Raw genomic sequence first — 18739 nt, 5'->3', positions numbered from 1 at the left:
TGTCTGGAGGTTAAATAACACTGTGTAGTGTACTGTAGGTGTCTGGAGGTTAAATAACATTGTGTAGTGTACTGTAGGTGTCTGGAGGTTAAATAACATTGTGTAGTGTACTGTAGATGTCTGGAGGTTAAATAACACTGTGTAGTGTACTGTAGGTGTCTGGAGGTTAAATAACACTGTGTAGTGTACTGTAGGTGTCTGGAGGTTAAATAACATTGTGTAGTGTACTGTAGATGTCTGGAGGTTAAATAACACTGTGTAGTGTACTGTAGGTGTCTGGAGGTTAAATAACAGGTTGTGTAGTGTACTGTAGGTGTCTGGAGGTTAAATAACATGTTGTGTAGTGTACTGTAGGTGTCTGGAGGTTAAATAACAGGTTGTGTAGTGTACTGTAGGTGTCTGGAGGTTAAATAACAGGTTGTGTAGTGTACTGTAGGTGTCTGGAGGTTAAATAACAGGTTGTGTAGTGTACTGTAGGTGTCTGGAGGTTAAATAACAGGTTGTGTAGTGTACTGTAGGTGTCTGGAGGTTAAATAACATGTTGTGTAGTGTACTGTAGGTGTCTGGAGGTTAAATAACAGGTTGTGTAGTGTACTGTAGGTGTCTGGAGGTTAAATAACAGGTTGTGTAGTGTACTGTAGGTGTCTGGAGGTTAAATAACATGTTGTGTAGTGTACTGTAGGTGTCTGGAGGTTAAATAACAGGTTGTGTAGTGTACTGTAGGTGTCTGGAGGTTAAATAACATGTTGTGTAGTGTACTGTAGGTGTCTGGAGGTTAAATAACAGGTTGTGTAGTGTACTGTAGGTGTCTGGAGGTTAAATAACAGGTTGTGTAGTGTACTGTAGGTGTCTGGAGGTTAAATAACATTGTGTAGTGTACTGTAGGTGTCTGGAGGTTATATAACATTGTGTAGTGTACTGTACGTGTCTGGAGGTTAAATAACACTGTGTAGTGTACTGTAGGTGTCTGGAGGTTAAATAACAGGTTGTGTAGTGTACTGTAGGTGTCTGGAGGTTAAATAACACTGTGTAGTGTACTGTAGGTGTCTGGAGGTTAAATAACCTTGTGTAGTGTACTGTAGGTGTCTGGAGGTTAAATAACACTGTGTAGTGTACTGTAGGTGTCTGGAGGTTAAATAACACTGTGTAGTGTACTGTAGGTGTCTGGAGGTTAAATAACACTGTGTAGTGTACTGTAGGTGTCTGGAGGTTAAATAACACTGTGTAGTGTACTGTAGGTGTCTGGAGGTTAAATAACATTGTGTAGTGTACTGTAGGTGTCTGGAGGTTAAATAACATTGTGTAGTGTACTGTAGGTGTCTGGAGGTTAAATAACATTGTGTAGTGTACTGTAGATGTCTGGAGGTTAAATAACACTGTGTAGTGTACTGTAGGTGTCTGGAGGTTAAATAACACTGTGTAGTGTACTGTAGGTGTCTGGAGGTTAAATAACACTGTGTAGTGTACTGTAGGTGTCTGGAGGTTAAATAACACTGTGTAGTGTACTGTAGGTGTCTGGAGGTTAAATAACATTGTGTAGTGTACTGTAGGTGTCTGGAGGTTAAATAACATTGTGTAGTGTACTGTAGGTGTCTGGAGGTTAAATAACATTGTGTAGTGTACTGTAGGTGTCTGGAGGTTAAATAACATTGTGTAGTGTACTGTAGGTGTCTGGAGGTTAAATAACATTGTGTAGTGTACTGTAGGTGTCTGGAGGTTAAATAACATTGTGTAGTGTACTGTTGGTGTCTGGAGGTTAAATAACACTGTGTAGTGTACTGTAGGTGTCTGGAGGTTAAATAACACTGTGTAGTGTACTGTAGGTGTCTGGAGGTTAAATAACATTGTGTAGTGTACTGTAGGTGTCTGGAGGTTAAATAACACTGTGTAGTGTACTGTAGGTGTCTGGAGGTTAAATAACACTGTGTAGTGTACTGTAGATGTCTGGAGGTTAAATAACACTGTGTAGTGTACTGTAGGTGTCTGGAGGTTAAATAACAGGTTGTGTAGTGTACTGTAGGTGTCTGGAGGTTAAATAACACTGTGTAGTGTACTGTAGGTGTCTGGAGGTTAAATAACACTGTGTAGTGTACTGTAGGTGTCTGGAGGTTAAATAACACTGTGTAGTGTACTGTAGGTGTCTGGAGGTTAAATAACATTGTGTAGTGTACTGTAGGTGTCTGGAGGTTAAATAACACTGTGTAGTGTACTGTAGGTGTCTGGAGGTTAAATAACATTGTGTAGTGTACTGTAGGTGTCTGGAGGTTAAATAACATTGTGTAGTGTACTGTAGATGTCTGGAGGTTAAATAACACTGTGTAGTGTACTGTAGGTGTCTGGAGGTTAAATAACACTGTGTAGTGTACTGTAGGTGTCTGGAGGTTAAATAACATTGTGTAGTGTACTGTAGATGTCTGGAGGTTAAATAACACTGTGTAGTGTACTGTAGGTGTCTGGAGGTTAAATAACAGGTTGTGTAGTGTACTGTAGGTGTCTGGAGGTTAAATAACATGTTGTGTAGTGTACTGTAGGTGTCTGGAGGTTAAATAACAGGTTGTGTAGTGTACTGTAGGTGTCTGGAGGTTAAATAACAGGTTGTGTAGTGTACTGTAGGTGTCTGGAGGTTAAATAACAGGTTGTGTAGTGTACTGTAGGTGTCTGGAGGTTAAATAACAGGTTGTGTAGTGTACTGTAGGTGTCTGGAGGTTAAATAACATGTTGTGTAGTGTACTGTAGGTGTCTGGAGGTTAAATAACAGGTTGTGTAGTGTACTGTAGGTGTCTGGAGGTTAAATAACAGGTTGTGTAGTGTACTGTAGGTGTCTGGAGGTTAAATAACATGTTGTGTAGTGTACTGTAGGTGTCTGGAGGTTAAATAACAGGTTGTGTAGTGTACTGTAGGTGTCTGGAGGTTAAATAACATGTTGTGTAGTGTACTGTAGGTGTCTGGAGGTTAAATAACAGGTTGTGTAGTGTACTGTAGGTGTCTGGAGGTTAAATAACAGGTTGTGTAGTGTACTGTAGGTGTCTGGAGGTTAAATAACATTGTGTAGTGTACTGTAGGTGTCTGGAGGTTATATAACATTGTGTAGTGTACTGTACGTGTCTGGAGGTTAAATAACACTGTGTAGTGTACTGTAGGTGTCTGGAGGTTAAATAACAGGTTGTGTAGTGTACTGTAGGTGTCTGGAGGTTAAATAACACTGTGTAGTGTACTGTAGGTGTCTGGAGGTTAAATAACCTTGTGTAGTGTACTGTAGGTGTCTGGAGGTTAAATAACACTGTGTAGTGTACTGTAGGTGTCTGGAGGTTATATAACATTGTGTAGTGTACTGTAGGTGTCTGGAGGTTAAATAACATTGTGTAGTGTACTGTAGGTGTCTGGAGGTTAAATAACATTGTGTAGTGTACTGTAGGTGTCTGGAGGTTAAATAACATTGTGTAGTGTACTGTAGGTGTCTGGAGGTTAAATAACAGGTTGTGTAGTGTACTGTAGGTGTCTGGAGGTTAAATAACATTGTGTAGTGTACCTGCGGAAGGGAGGGAAGCCACACAGCAGGATGTAAGTGATGACCCCAGTTGCCCAGATATCCACCTTCAGACCATAACTGAGGGGAGAGAGAGACAGAAAATACATGGAGAAAGAGCAGAGAGCAGAGGGGGAGAGAGAGCAGAGAGAGAAAGCAGAGCAAGAAAGACAGAGAGGGAAAGATAGAGGCAGAGAGAAAGAGAGAGAAATATGAACAAAGTGTTGTTTAACATCAGTGTGGGTTTCCCCTTCAGCGCGCTAGTCACTAGAATGTCGGATGCTATTGATTCAGGTGCAGGTTCCCTGAGTTGGCAGTAACTCACCCAGCCTCAGCAATGATCTCAGGGGCCACGTAGGTGGGGGTTCCACACACGGTGTGCAGGGGCCCCTCAACCACAGTGGCCAGACCAAAGTCCCCCAGCTTCAGAGACTTAGTGCCGTCAAGGTACTCACACACCTAAGGGACAGACACACAAAACATAGTTACCAACTCATGTCACCTCAATTCAAAAGGCATTGAGCATTTCATATGCAAATCTCATATGCAAATACTTTAGCATGCCATATGAAAATCTCAAATCCATCAGTCGTGGCCAACAGTTTTGAGAATGACACAAATATTAATTTCCACAAAGTTTGCTGCTTCAGTGTCTTTAGATATTTTTGTCAGATGTTACTATGGAATACTGAAGTATAATTACAAGCATTTCATAAGTGTCAAATGCTTTTATTGACAATTACATGAAGTTGATGCAAAGAGTCAATATTTGCAGTGTTGACCCTTCTTTTTCAAGACATCTGCAATCCGCCCTGGCATGCTGTCAATTAACTTCTGGGCCACATCCTGACTGATGACAGCCCATTCTTGCATAATCAATGCTTGGAGTTTGTCAGAATTTGTAGGTTTTTGTTTGTCCACCCGCCTCTTGAGGATTGACCACAAATTCTCAATGGGATTAAGGTCTGGGGAGTTTCCTGGCCATGGACCCAAAATATCGATGTTTTGTTCCCCGAGCCAATTATGGCAAGGTGCTCCATCATGCTGAAAAAGGGATTGTTCGTCACCAAACTGTTCCTGGATGGTTGGGAGAAGTTGCTCTCGGAGGATGTGTTGGTACCATTCTTTATTCATGGCTGTGTTCTTAGGCAAAATTGTGAGTAAGCCCACTCCCTTGGCTGAGAAGCAATCCCACACATGAATGGTCTCAGGATGCTTTACTGTTGGCATGGACACAGGACTGATGGTAGCGCTCACCTTGTCTTCACCGGACAAGCTTTTTTTCCGGATGCCCCAAACAATCAGAAAGGGGATTCAGAGAAAATTACTTTACCTCAGTCCTCAGCAGTCCAATCCCGGTACCTTCTGCAGAATATCAGTCTGTCCCTGATGTTTTTCCTGGAGATAAGTGGCTTCTTTGCTGGCCTTCTTGACACCAGGCCATCCTCCAAAAGTCTTCGCCTCACTGTGCGAGCAAGCTCTGTACTGGTGGTGCCCCGATCCCGCAGCTGAATCAACTTTAGGAGACGGTCCTGGCGCTTGCTGGACTTTCTTGGGAGCCCTGAAGCCTTCTTCACAACAATTGAACCACTCTCCTTGAAGTTCTCGATGATCCGATAAATGGTTGATTTAGGTGCAATCTTACTTACTGGCAGCAATATCCTTGCCTGTGAAGCACTTTCTGTGCAAAGCAATGATGACGGAACGTGTTTCCTTGCAGTTAACCATGAATGACAGAGGAAGAACAATGATTCCAAGCACCACCCTCCTTTTGAAGCTTCCAGTCTGTTATTCGAACTCAATCAGTATGACAGAGTGATCTTCAGCCTTGTCCTCGTCAACACTCACACCCGTGTTAACGAGAGAATCACTGACATGATGTCAGCTGGTCCTTTTGTGGCAGGGCTGAAATGCAGTGGAAATGGTTTTGGGGGATTCAGTTCATTTGCATGGCAAAGAGGGACTTTGTAATTTATTGCAGTTCATCTGATCACTCTTCATAACATTCTAGAGTATATGCAAATTGCCATCATACAAACTGAGGCAGCAGACTTCGTGAACATTTATATTTGTGTCATTCTCAAAACTTTTGGCCACGACTGTACACTTACACTACCTTTCAAAAAGTTTGGGGTCACTTAGAAATGTTCTTGTTTTGAAAGAAAAGCACATTTTTCGTCCATTAAAATAACATCAAATTGATCAGAAATACAGTGTAGACATTGTTAATGTTTTAAATGACTATTGTAGCTGGAAACGGCAGATTTTTTATAGAATATCTACATAGGCGTACAGAGGCCCATCATCAGCAATCCATTATCGCTAATCCAAGGCTAATTGATCATTAGAAAACCCTTTTGCAATTATGTTAGCACAGCTTAAAACTGTTGTTCTTATTAAAGAAGCAATAAAACTGGCCTTCTTTAGACTAATTGAATATCTGGAGCATCAGCATTTTTGGGTTCGATTACAGACTCAACATGGCCAGAAACAAAGAACTTTCTTCTGAAACTCGTCAGTCTATTCTTGTCCTGAGAAATGAAGGCTATTCCATGCGAGAAATTGCCAAGAAACTGAAGATCTCTGTAACGGCTGTCCTCCTCTTCTTCATCCGAAGAGGAGCAGGGATTGAACCAAGGCGCAGTGGAGTTTGAATACATAATGAATTTATTGACAAGACGAAAAAACACGAACTTGACTATACACTAACAAAACAAATAAACGGTGTAGAACAGATCTGACCGACGGACTCACATAACACACGAGAACGCACGAACAGGGAAAAGCCTACACATAAATGATACTTGACAAACAAACCGAAACCAGTCCCGTGTGGCGCAACGACATACACAAACACAGGAGACAATCACCCACAACGAACACTGTGACAACGCCTACCTAAATATGACTCTTAATTAGAGGAACGCCAAACACCTGCCTCTAATTAAGAGCCATACCAGGCAACCCAAAACCAACACAGAAACAGAAAACATAGAATGCCCACCCAACCTCACGTCCTGACCAACTAACACACATAACAACTAACATAAATAGGTCAGGAACGTGACATTACCCCCCCCACAAGGTGCGAACTCCGGACGCACCAGCACAAAGTCTAGGGGAGGGTCTGGGTGGGCATCTAACCACGGTGGTGGCTCAGGCTCCGGGCGAGGTCCCCACCCCACCATAATCCATCCTAGCTTCCTCCCTCTAAGAATGTCCACCCTCTTTTTACCCCCACAAAATCCTCTTAATAACCTCACTAATAAGGACAGCACCGGGACAGAGAGATAAATCAAGACAGAGGGATAGATAAGAATATAGAGGTAGATCAAGATAGAGGGGCAACTCCGGACTGAAAGGCAGCTCCGGACAGAGAGACAGCTCTGGACTGATGGGCAGTTCTGGGTATCTAGCCGTTTCAGGCTGAAGGGCAGCTCATGGCTGACTGACGAATCTCGACGCTCATGGCTGGCTGACGGCTCTCGACGCTCATGGCAGGCTGACGGCTCTCGACGCTCATGGCAGGCTGACGGCTCTCGACGCTCATGGCAGGCTGACGGCTCTCGACGCTCATGGCAGGCTGACGGCTCTCGACGCTCATGGCAGGCTGACGGCTCTCGACGCTCATGGCAGGCTGACGGCTCTCGACGCTCATGGCGCTCTGACGGCTCTGGCTGCTCATGGCGCTCTGACGGCTCTGGCTGCTCATGGCTCTCTGACGGCTCTGGCTGCTCATGGCTCGCTGGCGGCTCTGGCAGATCCTGTCTGGTTGGCGGCTCTGGCAGATCCTGTCTGGTTGGCGGCTCTGGCAGATCCTGTCTGGTTGGCGGCTCTGGCAGATCCTGTCTGGTTGGCGGCTCTGGCAGATCCTGTCTGGTTGGCGGCTCTGGCAGATCCTGTCTGGCTGACGGCTCTAGCGGCTCCTGTCTGGCTGACGGCTCTAGCGGCTCCTGTCTGGCGGATGGCTCTGTAGGCTCATGGCAGACGGGCGGCTTTGCAGGCTCATGGCAGACGGGCGGCTTTGCAGGCTCATGGCAGACGGATGGCTCAGACGGCGCTGGGGAGACGGATGGCTCAGACGGCGCTGGGGAGACGGATGGCTCAGATGGCGCTGGGGAGACGGATGGCTCAGATGGCGCTGGGGAGACGGATGGCTCAGATGGCGCTGGGGAGACGGATGGCTCAGATGGCGCTGGGGAGACGGATGGCTCTGGCCGGATATGGTGCACTGTAGACCTGGTGCGTGGTGCCGGAACTGGAGGCACCGTGCTAATGATAAGCACCTTCCTACTAGTGCGGGGAGCAGGGACAGGGCACACTGTATTCTCAAAGCCCACTCTATAACTGATGCGTGGTACCGGCACTGGTGACGCCGGGCTGAGGACAAGCACATCAGGATTAGTAGGGGGAGAAGATACAGTTTGTACAGGGCTCTGGAGACGCACTGGTAGCTTAGTGCGTGGGCCCGGAACTGGAGGCACCGGGCTAGATACACGCACTACAGGGAGAGTGCGTGGAGGAGGAACAGGGCTCAGGATACGCACTGGTAGCCTAGTGCGTAGTGTAGACACTGTAGGTACTAGGCTGGGGCGGGGAGGTGGTGCCGGAAATACCGGACCGTGGAGGCGTACTGGCACTCTTGAGCATTGAACCCGCCCAACCTTACCTGGTTGAATGCTCCCGGTCGCCCGACCAGTGCGGGGAGGTGGAATAACCCGCACCGGCCTATGTAGGCGAACCGGGGAAACCATGCGTAAGGCCGGTGCCATGTATGCCGGCCCGAGGAGACGCACTGGAGACCAGACGCGTTGAGCCGGCCTCATGACACCTGGCTCAATACTCAATCTAGCCCTACCAGTGCGGGGAGGTGGAATAACCCGCACTGGGCTATGCACTCGTACAGGAGACACCGTGCGCTCTACTGCGTAACACGGCGCCTGCCCGTACTCCCGCTCTCCACGGTAAGCCTGGGAAGTGGGCGTAGGTCTCCTACCTGCCCTTGGCCCACTACCTCTTAGCCCCCCCCCCCCAAGACATTTTTGGGAATTACTTACGGGCTTTCTTGGCTTCCGTGCCAGACGCGTTCCCTCATAGCTCCGGTTCCTCTCTCCGGTAGCCTCTGCTCTCCTCCGTGCCTCCAGCTCAGCTTTGGGACGGCGATATTCTCCCTGCTGTGCCCATGGACCTCTCCCGTCCAATATTTCCTCCCAAGTCCAGAAATCCTTGTTGCCCTGTCGAGCTTTCCCTTGCCTCCTCAAACCACCGCTCCTGGGCTTTAGCTGCCTCCCTCTCTTCCTGAGAACGGCGATTTTCTCCTGCCTTAGCCCAGGGACCTTCTCCATTCATTATCTGCTCCCAAGTCCAGAAATCCTTGTTTTCCCGTCCCTTTCTCCGTCGACTCCGCTGCTTGGCTCTGGAGTGGTGGGTGATTCTGTAACGGCTGTCCTCCTCTTCTTCATCCGAAGAGGAGCAGGGATTGAACCAAGGCGCAGTGGAGTTTGAATACATAATGAATTTATTGACAAGACGAAAAAACACGAACTTGACTATACACTAACAAAACAAATAAACGGTGTAGAACAGATCTGACCGACGGACTCACATAACACACGAGAACGCACGAACAGGGAAAAGCCTACACATAAATGATACTTGACAAACAAACCGAAACCAGTCCCGTGTGGCGCAACGACATACACAAACACAGGAGACAATCACCCACAACGAACACTGTGACAACGCCTACCTAAATATGACTCTTAATTAGAGGAACGCCAAACACCTGCCTCTAATTAAGAGCCATACCAGGCAACCCAAAACCAACACAGAAACAGAAAACATAGAATGCCCACCCAACCTCACGTCCTGACCAACTAACACACATAACAACTAACATAAATAGGTCAGGAACGTGACAATCTCGTGCAACGCTGTGTACAACTCCCTTCACAGAACAGCGCAAACTGGCTCTAACCAGAATAGAAAGAGGAGTAGGAGGCCTCGGTGGACAACTGAGCAAGAGGACAAGTATATTAGAGTGTCTAGTTTGAGAAACAGACGCCCCACAAGTCCTCAACTGGCAGCTTCATTAAATAGTACCCGCAAAACACCAGGTCTCAACGTCAACAGTGAAGATGCGACTCCGGGATGCTGAAGAAAGAAGAAAGTTCTTTGTTTCTGGCCATTTTGAGTCTGTAATCGAACCCACAAATACTGATGCTCCAAATACTCAACTAGTCTAAAGAAGGCCAGTTTTATTGCTTCTTTAAATCAGAACAACAGTTTATAGCTGTGCTAACATAATTGCAAAAGGGTTTTCTAATGATCAACTACTCTTTTAAAATGATGAATTTAGCAATTAGGATTAGCGAACACAGGAGTGATGGTTGCTGATAATGGGCCTCCGTACGCCTATTCAGATATTCCAATAAAAATCAGCCGATTCCAGCTACAATAGTCATTTACAACATTAACAATGTGTACGCTGTATATCTGATCAATTTGATGTTATTTAATGGACACATTTTTTTGCTTCTCTTTCAAAAACAAGGACATTTCTAAGCGACCCCTAACTTTTGAAAGGTAGTGTATGTCTCGGCCACTCTGGTGGAACTGTGTCACAACAATTCTGACATATTGTTGTTAGGTACTCTAACTACTCTATGTCAATTCAACAACATATGATCTTACTGTCTACAGTGTAGCTGGCTACCCCCGTCTTCAGTGTGCTACCCCCGTCTTCAGTGTGGTCCCTCACTACTCACCAGCAGGTTCTCAGGCTTGATGTCTCTGTGTACTATGTTCATGCTGTGAAGGTACTTCAGGGCTCCAGCCAGGTTAAACACCATGACACTGGCATCTCTCTCTGTGTACTTAGTGGAGGACGTGATGGCATCAAACAGGTCGCCACCCTGCAGGATATGGACACATTAGACACATTCATGTTGAATTAAGTACTTCCCTGAATGATAAGGTATCTAAAATATTGTGCAAAATGAAGTGCAAAATACTGCTGTAGTGGTCAGTAGTGTTTGACTAGATACTGTAGTGGTTGACTAGATATTGTAGAAGTCAGTAGTGGTTGACTAGATACTGTAGTGGTCAGTAGTGGTTCACTAGATACTGTAGTGGTTGACTAGATACTGTAGTGGTCAGTAGTGTTTGACAAGATACTGTAGTGGTTGACTAGATACTGCAGAGTTCAGTAGTGGTTGACTAGATACTGTAGAAGTCAGTAGTGGTTCACTAGATACTGTAGTGGTTGACTAGATACTGTAGTGGTTGACTAGATACTGTAGTGGTTGACTAGATACTGTAGAGGTCAGTAGTGTTTGACTAGATACTGTAGTGGTTGACTAGATACTGTAGTGGTTGACTAGATACTGTAGTGGTTGACTAGATACTGTAGTGGTTGACTAGATACTGTAGTGGTTGACTAGATACTGTAGAGGTCAGTAGTGTTTGACTAGATACTGTAGTGGTTGACTAGATACTGTAGTGGTTGACTAGATACTGTAGTGGTTGACTAGATACTGTAGAGGTCAGTAGTGGTTGACTAGATACTGTAGTGGTTGACTAGATACTGTAGTGGTTGACTAGATACTGTATTGGTTGACTAGATACTGTAGTGGTTGACTAGATACTGTAGTGGTTGACTAGATACTGTAGTGGTTGACTAGATACTGTAGAGGTCAGTAGTGGTTGACTAGATACTGTTGTGGTCAGTAGTGGTTGACTAGATACTGTAGTGGTTGACTAGATACTGTAGTGGTTGACTAGATACTGTAGTGGTTGACTAGATACTGTAGTGGTTGACTAGATACTGTAGTGGTTGACTAGATACTGTAGTGGTTGACTAGATACTGTAGTGGTTGACTAGATACTGTAGAGGTCAGTAGTGGTTGACTAGATACTGTTGTGGTCAGTAGTGGTTGACTAGATACTGTAGTGGTTGACTAGATACTGTAGTGGTTGACTAGATACTGTAGAAGTCAGTAGTGGTTGACTAGATACTGTAGTGGTTGACTAGATACTGTAGTGGTTGACTAGATACTGTAGAGGTCAGTAGTGGTTGACTAGATACTGTAGTGGTCAGTAGTGGTTGACTAGATACTGTAGTGGTTGACTAGATACTGTAGAGGTCAGTAGTGGTTGACTAGATACTGTAGTGGTCAGTAGTGGTTGACTAGATACTGTTGTGGTCAGTAGTGGTTGTCTAGATACTGTAGAGTTCAGTAGTGGTTGACTAGATACTGTAGAGGTCAGTAGTGGTTGACTAGATACTGTAGAGGTCAGTAGTGGTTGACTAGATACTGTAGTGGTTGACTAGATACTGTAGTGGTCAGTAGTGGTTGACTAGATACTGTAGAAGTCAGTAGTGGTTGACTAGATACTGTAGAGGTCAGTAGTGGTTGACTAGATACTGTAGAGGTCAGTAGTGGTTGACTAGATACTGTAGACGTCAGTAGTGGTTGACTAGATACTGTAGAAGTCAGTAGTGGTTGACTAGATACTGTAGAGGTCAGTAGTGGTTGACTAGATACTGTAGAAGTCAGTAGTGGTTGACTAGATACTGTAGAAGTCAGTAGTGGTTGACTAGATACTGTAGTGGTTGACTAGATACTGTAGAGGTCAGTAGTGGTTGACTAGATACTGTAATGGTTGACTAGATACTGTAGAGGTCAGTAGAGGTTGACTAGATACTGTAGAGGTCAGTAGTGGTTGACTAGATACTGTAGAGGTCAGTAGTGGTTGACTAGATACTGTAGTGGTTGACTAGATACTGTAGAGGTCAGTAGAGGTTGACTAGATACTGTAGAGGTCAGTAGTGGTTGACTAGATACTGTAGAGGTCAGTAGTGGTTGACTAGATACTGTAATGGTCAGAAGAGGTTGACTAGATACTGTAGTGGTCACTAGTGGTTGACTAGATACTGTAGTGGTTGACTAGATACTGTAGTGGTTGACTAGATACTGTAGTGGTTGACTAGATACTGTAGAGGTCAGTAGTGGTTGACTAGATACTGTAGTGGCCAGTAGTGGTTGACTAGATACTGTAGAGGTCAGTAGTGGTTGACTAGATACTGTAGAGGTCAGTAGTGGTTGACTAGATACTGTAGAGGTCAGTAGAGGTTGACTAGATACTGTAGAGGTCAGTAGTGGTTGACTAGATACTGTAGTGGTTGACTAGATACTGTAGAAGTCAGTAGAGGTTGACTAGATACTGTAGAGGTCAGTAGTGGTTGACTAGATACTGTAGAGGTCAGTAGTGGTTGACTAGATACTGTAGTGGTTGACTAGATAATGTAGAAGTCAGTAGAGGTTGACTAGATACTGTAATGGTCAGTAGAGGTTGACTAGATACTGTAGTGGTCACTAGTGGTTGACTAGATACTGTAATGGTCACTAGTGGTTGACTAGATACTGTAGTGGTTGACTAGATACTGTGGAGGTCACTAGTGGTTGACTAGATACTGTAGTGGTTGACTAGATACTGTAGAGGTCAGTAGTGGTTGACTAGATACTGTAGTGGTTGACTAGATACTGTAGAGGTCAGTAGTGGTTGACTAGATACTGTAGAGGTCAGTAGTGGTTGACTAGATACTGTAGTGGTTGACTAGATACTGTAGTGGTTGACTAGATACTGTAGAGGTCAGTAGTGGTTGACTAGATACTGTAGTGGTCACTAGTGGTTGACTAGATACTGTAGTGGTTGACTAGATACTGTAGAGGTCAGTAGTGGTTGACTAGATACTGTAGTGGTTGACTAGATACTGTAGTGGTCACTAGTGGTTGACTAGATACTGTAGTGGTTGACTAGATACTGTAGTGGTCACTAGTGGTTGACTAGATACTGTAGTGGTTGACTAGATACTGTAGAGGTCAGTAGTGGTTGACTAGATACTGTAGTGGTTGACTAGATACTGTAGAGGTCAGTAGTGGTTGACTAGATACTGTAGTGGTCAGTAGTGGTTGACTAGATACTGTAGTGGTTGACTAGATACTGTAGTGGTCAGTAGTGGTTGACTAGATACTGTAGTGGTCAGTAGTGGTTGACTAGATACTGTAGAGGTCAGTAGTGGTTGACTAGATACTGTAGTGGTTGACTAGATACTGTAGTGGTCACTAGTGGTTGACTAGATACTGTAGTGGTTGACTAGATACTGTAATGGTTGACTAGATACTGTAGTGGTCATTGGTGGTTGACTAGATACTGTAGAGGTCAGTAGTGGTTGACTAGATACTGTAGTGGTCAGTAGTGGTTGACTAGATACTGTAGTGGTTGACTAGATACTGTAGTGGTCAGTAGTGGTTGACTAGATACTGTAGTGGTCAGTAGTGGTTGACTAGATACAGTAGAGGTCAGTAGTGGTTGACTAGATACTGTAGTGGTCAGTAGTGGTTGACTAGATACTGTAGTGGTCAGTAGTGGTTGACTAGATACTGTAGAGGTCAGTAGTGGTTGACTAGATACTGTAGTGGTCAGTAGTGGTTGACTAGATACTGTAGTGGTCAGTAGTGGTTGACTAGATACTGTAGAGGTCAGTAGTGGTTGACTAGATACTGTAGTGGTTGACTAGATACTGTAGAGGTCAGTAGTGGTTGACTAGATACTGTAGTGGTCAGTAGTGGCTGACTAGATAATGTAGAAGTCAGTAGTGGTTGACTAGATACTGTAGAGGTCAGTAGTGGTTGACTAGATACTGTAGTGGTTGACTAGATACTGTAGAGGTCAGTAGTGGTTGACTAGATACTGTAGAAGTCAGTAGTGGTTCACTAGATACTGTAGTGGTCAGTAGTGGTTGACTAGATACTGTAGTGGTCAGTAGTGGTTGACTAGATACTGTAGAGGTCAGTAGTGGTTGACTAGATACTGTAGAGATCAGTAGTGGTTGACTAGATACTGTAGTGGTCAGTAGTGGTTGACTAGATACTGTAGTGGTCAGTAGTGGTTGACTAGATACTGTAGTGGTCAGTAGTGGTTGACTAGATACAGTAGAGGTCAGTAGTGGTTGACTAGATACTGTAGTGGTTGACTAGATACTGTAGAGGTCAGTAGTGGTTGACTAGATACTGTAGTGGTCAGTAGTGGTTGACTAGATACAGTAGTGGTTGACTAGATACTGTAGAGGTCAGTAGTGGTTCACTAGATACTGTAGAGATCAGTAGTGGTTGACTAGATACTGTAGTGGTCAGTAGTGGTTGACTAGATACTGTAGTGGTCACTAGTGGTTGACTAGATACTGTAGTGGTCAGTAGTGGTTGACTAGATACTGTAGTGGTTGACTAGATACTGTAGTGGTTGACTAGATACTGTAGTGGTCAGTAGTGGTTCACTAGATACTGTAGAGATCAGTAGTGGTTGACTAGATACTGTAGTGGTCAGTAGTGGTTGACTAGATACAGTAGAGGTCAGTAGTGGTTGACTACATTTACATTTACATTACATTTAAGTCATTTAGCAGACGCTCTTATCCAGAGCGACTTACAAATTGGTGCATTCACCTTATGATATCCAGTGGAACAACCACTTTACAATAGTGCATCTAACTCTTTTAAGGGAGGGGGGGGGGGGTGTTAGAAGGATTACTTTATCCTATCCTAGGTATTCCTTAAAGAGGTGGGGTTTCAGGTGTCTCCGGAAGGTGGTGATTGACTCCGCTGACCTGGCGTCGTGAGGGAGTTTGTTCCACCATTGGGGTGCCAGAGCAGCGAACAGTTTTGACTGGGCTGAGCGGGAACTGTACTTCCTCAGAGGTAGGGAGGCGAGCAGGCCAGAGGTGGATCAACGCAGTGCCCTTGTTTGGGTGTAGGGCCTGATCAGAGCCTGAAGGTACGGAGGTGCCGTTCCCCTCACAGCTCCGTAGGCAAGCACCATGGTCTTGTAGCGGATGCGAGCTTCAACTGGAAGCCAGTGGAGAGAGCGGAGGAGCGGGGTGACGTGAGAGAACTTGGGAAAGTTGAACACCAGACGGGCTGCGGCGTTCTGGATGAGTTGTAGGGGTTTAATGGCACAGGCAGGGAGCCCAGCCAACAGCGAGTTGCAGTAATCCAGACGGGAGATGACAAGTGCCTGGATTAGGACCTGCGCCGCTTCCTGCGTGAGGCAGGGTCGTACTCTGCGAATGTTGTAGAGCATGAACCTACAGGAACGGGTCACCGCCTTGATGTTAGTTGAGAACGACAGGGTGTTGTCCAGGATCACGCCAAGGTTCTTAGCACTCTGGGAGGAGGACACAATGGAGTTGTCAACCGTGATGGCGAGATCATGGAACGGGCAGTCCTTCCCCGGGAGGAAGAGCAGCTCCGTCTTGCCGAGGTTCAGCTTGAGGTGGTGATCCGTCATCCACACTGATATGTCTGCCAGACATGCAGAGATGCGATTCACCACCTGGTTATCAGAGGGGGGAAAGGAGAAGATTAATTGTGTGTCGTCTGCATAGCAATGATAGGAGAGACCATGTGAGGATATGACAGAGCCAAGTGACTTGGTGTATAGCGAGAATAGGAGAGGGCCTACAACAGAGCCCTGGGGGACACCAGTGGTGAGAGCACGTGGTGCGGAGACAGATTCTCGCCACGCCACCTGGTAGGAGCGACCTGTCAGGTAGGACGCAATCCAAGCGTGGGCCGCGCCGGAGATGCCCAGCTCGGAGAGGGTGGAGAGGAGGATCTGATGGTTCACAGTATCAAAGGCAGCCGATAGGTCTAGAAGGATGAGAGCAGAGGAGAGAGAGTTAGCTTTAGCAGTGCGGAGCGCCTCCGTGACACAGAGAACAGCAGTCTCAGTTGAATGACTAGTCTTGAAACCTGACTGATTTGGATCAAGAAGGTCATTCTGAGAGAGAGATAGCAGGAGAGCTGGCCAAGGACGGCACGTTCAAGAGTTTTGGAGAGAAAAGAAAGAAGGGATACTGGTCTGTAGTTGTTGACATCGGAGGGATCGAGTGTAGGTTTTTTCAGAAGGGGTGCAACTCTCGCTCTCTTGAAGACGGAAGGGACGTAGCCAGCGGTCAAGGATGAGTTGATGAGCGAGATGAGGTAAGGGAGAAGGTCTCCGGAAATGGTCTGGAGAAGAGAGGAGGGGATAGGGTCAAGCGGGCAGGTTGTTGGGCGGCCGGCCGTCACAAGACGCGAGATTTCATCTGGAGAGAGAGGGGAGAAAGAGGTCAAAGCACAGGTTAGGGCAGTGTGAGCAGAACCAGCGGTGTCGTTTGACTTAGCAAACGAGGATCGGATGTCGTCGACCTTCTTTTCAAAATGGTTGACGAAGTCATCAGCAGAGAGGGAGGAGGGGGGAGGAGGGGGAGGAGGATTCAGGAGGGAGGAGAAGGTGGCAAAGAGCTTCCTAGGGTTAGAGGCAGATGCTTGGAATTTAGAGTGGTAGAAATTGGCTTTAGCAGCAGAGACAGAAGAGGAGAATGTAGAGAGGAGGGAGTGAAAGGATGCCAGGTCCGCAGGGAGGCGAGTTTTCCTCCATTTCCGCTCGGCTGCCCGGAGCCCTGTTCTGTGAGCTCGCAATGAGTCGTCGAGCCACGGAGCAGGAGGGGAGGACCGAGCCGGCCTGGAGGATAGGGGACATAGAGAGTCAAAGGATGCAGAAAGGGAGGAGAGGAGGGTTGAGGAGGCAGAATCAGGAGATAGGTTGGAGAAGGTTTGAGCAGAGGGAAGAGATGATAGGATGGAAGAGGAGAGAGTAGCGGGGGAGAGAGAGCGAAGGTTGGGACGGCGCGATACCATCCGAGTAGGGGCAGTGTGGGAAGTGTTGGATGAGAGCGAGAGGGAAAAGGATACAAGGTAGTGGTCGGAGACTTGGAGGGGAGTTGCAATGAGATTAGTGGAAGAACAGCATCTAGTAAAGATGAGGTCAAGCGTATTGCCTGCCTTGTGAGTAGGGGGGGAAGGTGAGAGGGTGAGGTCAAAAGAGGAGAGGAGTGGAAAGAAGGAGGCAGAGAGGAATGAGTCATAGGAAGACATGGGGAGGTTAAAGTCACCCAGAACTGTGAGAGGTGAGCCATCCTCAGGAAAGGAACTTATCAGAGCGTCAAGCTCATTGATGAACTCTCCAAGGGAACCTGGAGGGCGATAAATGATAAGGATGTTAAGCTTGAAAGGGCTGGTAACTGTGACAGCATGGAATTCAAAGGAGGCGATAGACAGATGGGTCAGGGGAGAAAGAGAGAATGTCCACTTGGGAGAGATGAGGATCCCAGTGCCACCACCCCGCTGACCAGAAGCTCTCGGGGTGTGCGAGAACACGTGGGCAGACGAAGAGAGAGCAGTAGGAGTAGCAGTGTTATCTGTGGTGAGCCATGTTTCCGTCAGTGCCAAGAAGTCGAGGGACTGGAGGGACGCATAGGCTGAGATGAGCTCTGCCTTGTTGGCCGCGGATCGGCAGTTCCAGAGGCTACCGGAGACCTGGAACTCCACGTGGGTCGTGCGCACTGGGACCACCAGGTTAGAGTAGCAGCGGCCACGCGGTGTGAAGCGTTTGTATGGTCTGTGCAGAGAGGAGAGAACAGGGATAGACAGACACATAGTTGACAGGCTACAGAAGAGGCTACGCTAATGCAAAGGAGATTGGAATGACAAGTGGACTACACGTCTCGAATGTTCAGAAAGTTAAGCTTACGTTGCAAAAAATCTTATTGACTAAAATGATATAGTACTGCTGGCTGGTGAAATAGGCTAGCTAGCAGTGGCTGCGTTGTTGACTTTGTTTGAAAGTGTAGCTGGCTAGGTAACCTCTAACTGGCTAGGTAACCTTGACAATTACTCTAGACTACACAATTATCTTGGATACAAAGACGGCTATGTAGCCTGCTAAGATCAAACAAATCAAACTGTTGTACTGTAATGAAATGAAATGTTATACTACCTGTGGAGCAAAGCGGAATGCAACTACTCGCTCCAACCCGGAAGTGCGTATAGTAGAGGGAGAGGCAATAGAAGTGTTGTTTCTTGTATTATTGTCTTTTGTGTCTTTAGAGGACTGCTTCACCTTAATGTCCCTTTTCCCCCCTTTCCCTTTTCTTCTGTCCTTATTTTGTCCCACTTTGTCCCTTCTTTGTCCCTTCTTCTCTTCTGCCAACTAGACACTCCTTGTTAGCTAGCTAGCTTCTTCCAGGAATGTCCCTAGCAACTGCCTAGCAACAGGTAAACAACTTAGCTAGCTAAGAAAACGATATAATTTTATGAAAAAATTGTTACT

The 18739-nt window shown here is 46.2% G+C and overlaps 1 protein-coding gene across 5 annotated transcripts in view; it reads right to left on the bottom strand.

The window, feature by feature from the left end:
• LOC129841403 (serine/threonine-protein kinase DCLK2-like) overlaps positions 1–18739 on the bottom strand; it is a 116035-nt gene that overhangs the window by 15243 nt on the left and 82053 nt on the right. For all 5 annotated transcript variants that reach the window (XM_055909665.1, XM_055909666.1, XM_055909667.1 and 2 more), the window contains exons 11-13: positions 10294–10440; positions 3852–3985; positions 3530–3607 (exon numbers count right to left, since the gene is read on the bottom strand). In XM_055909665.1, coding sequence (XP_055765640.1) covers positions 3530–3607; positions 3852–3985; positions 10294–10440 — 359 coding nt within the window. The remainder of the gene's footprint in view (positions 1–3529; positions 3608–3851; positions 3986–10293; positions 10441–18739) is intronic.

This window comes from Salvelinus fontinalis, chromosome 42 (assembly GCF_029448725.1).
Source record: "Salvelinus fontinalis isolate EN_2023a chromosome 42, ASM2944872v1, whole genome shotgun sequence".
In the NCBI taxonomy this organism is placed as follows: domain Eukaryota; kingdom Metazoa; phylum Chordata; class Actinopteri; order Salmoniformes; family Salmonidae; genus Salvelinus; species Salvelinus fontinalis.
The sequence above is the reverse complement of the archived record's forward strand: the minus strand, read 5'-3'. Positions and strand labels throughout refer to the sequence as shown.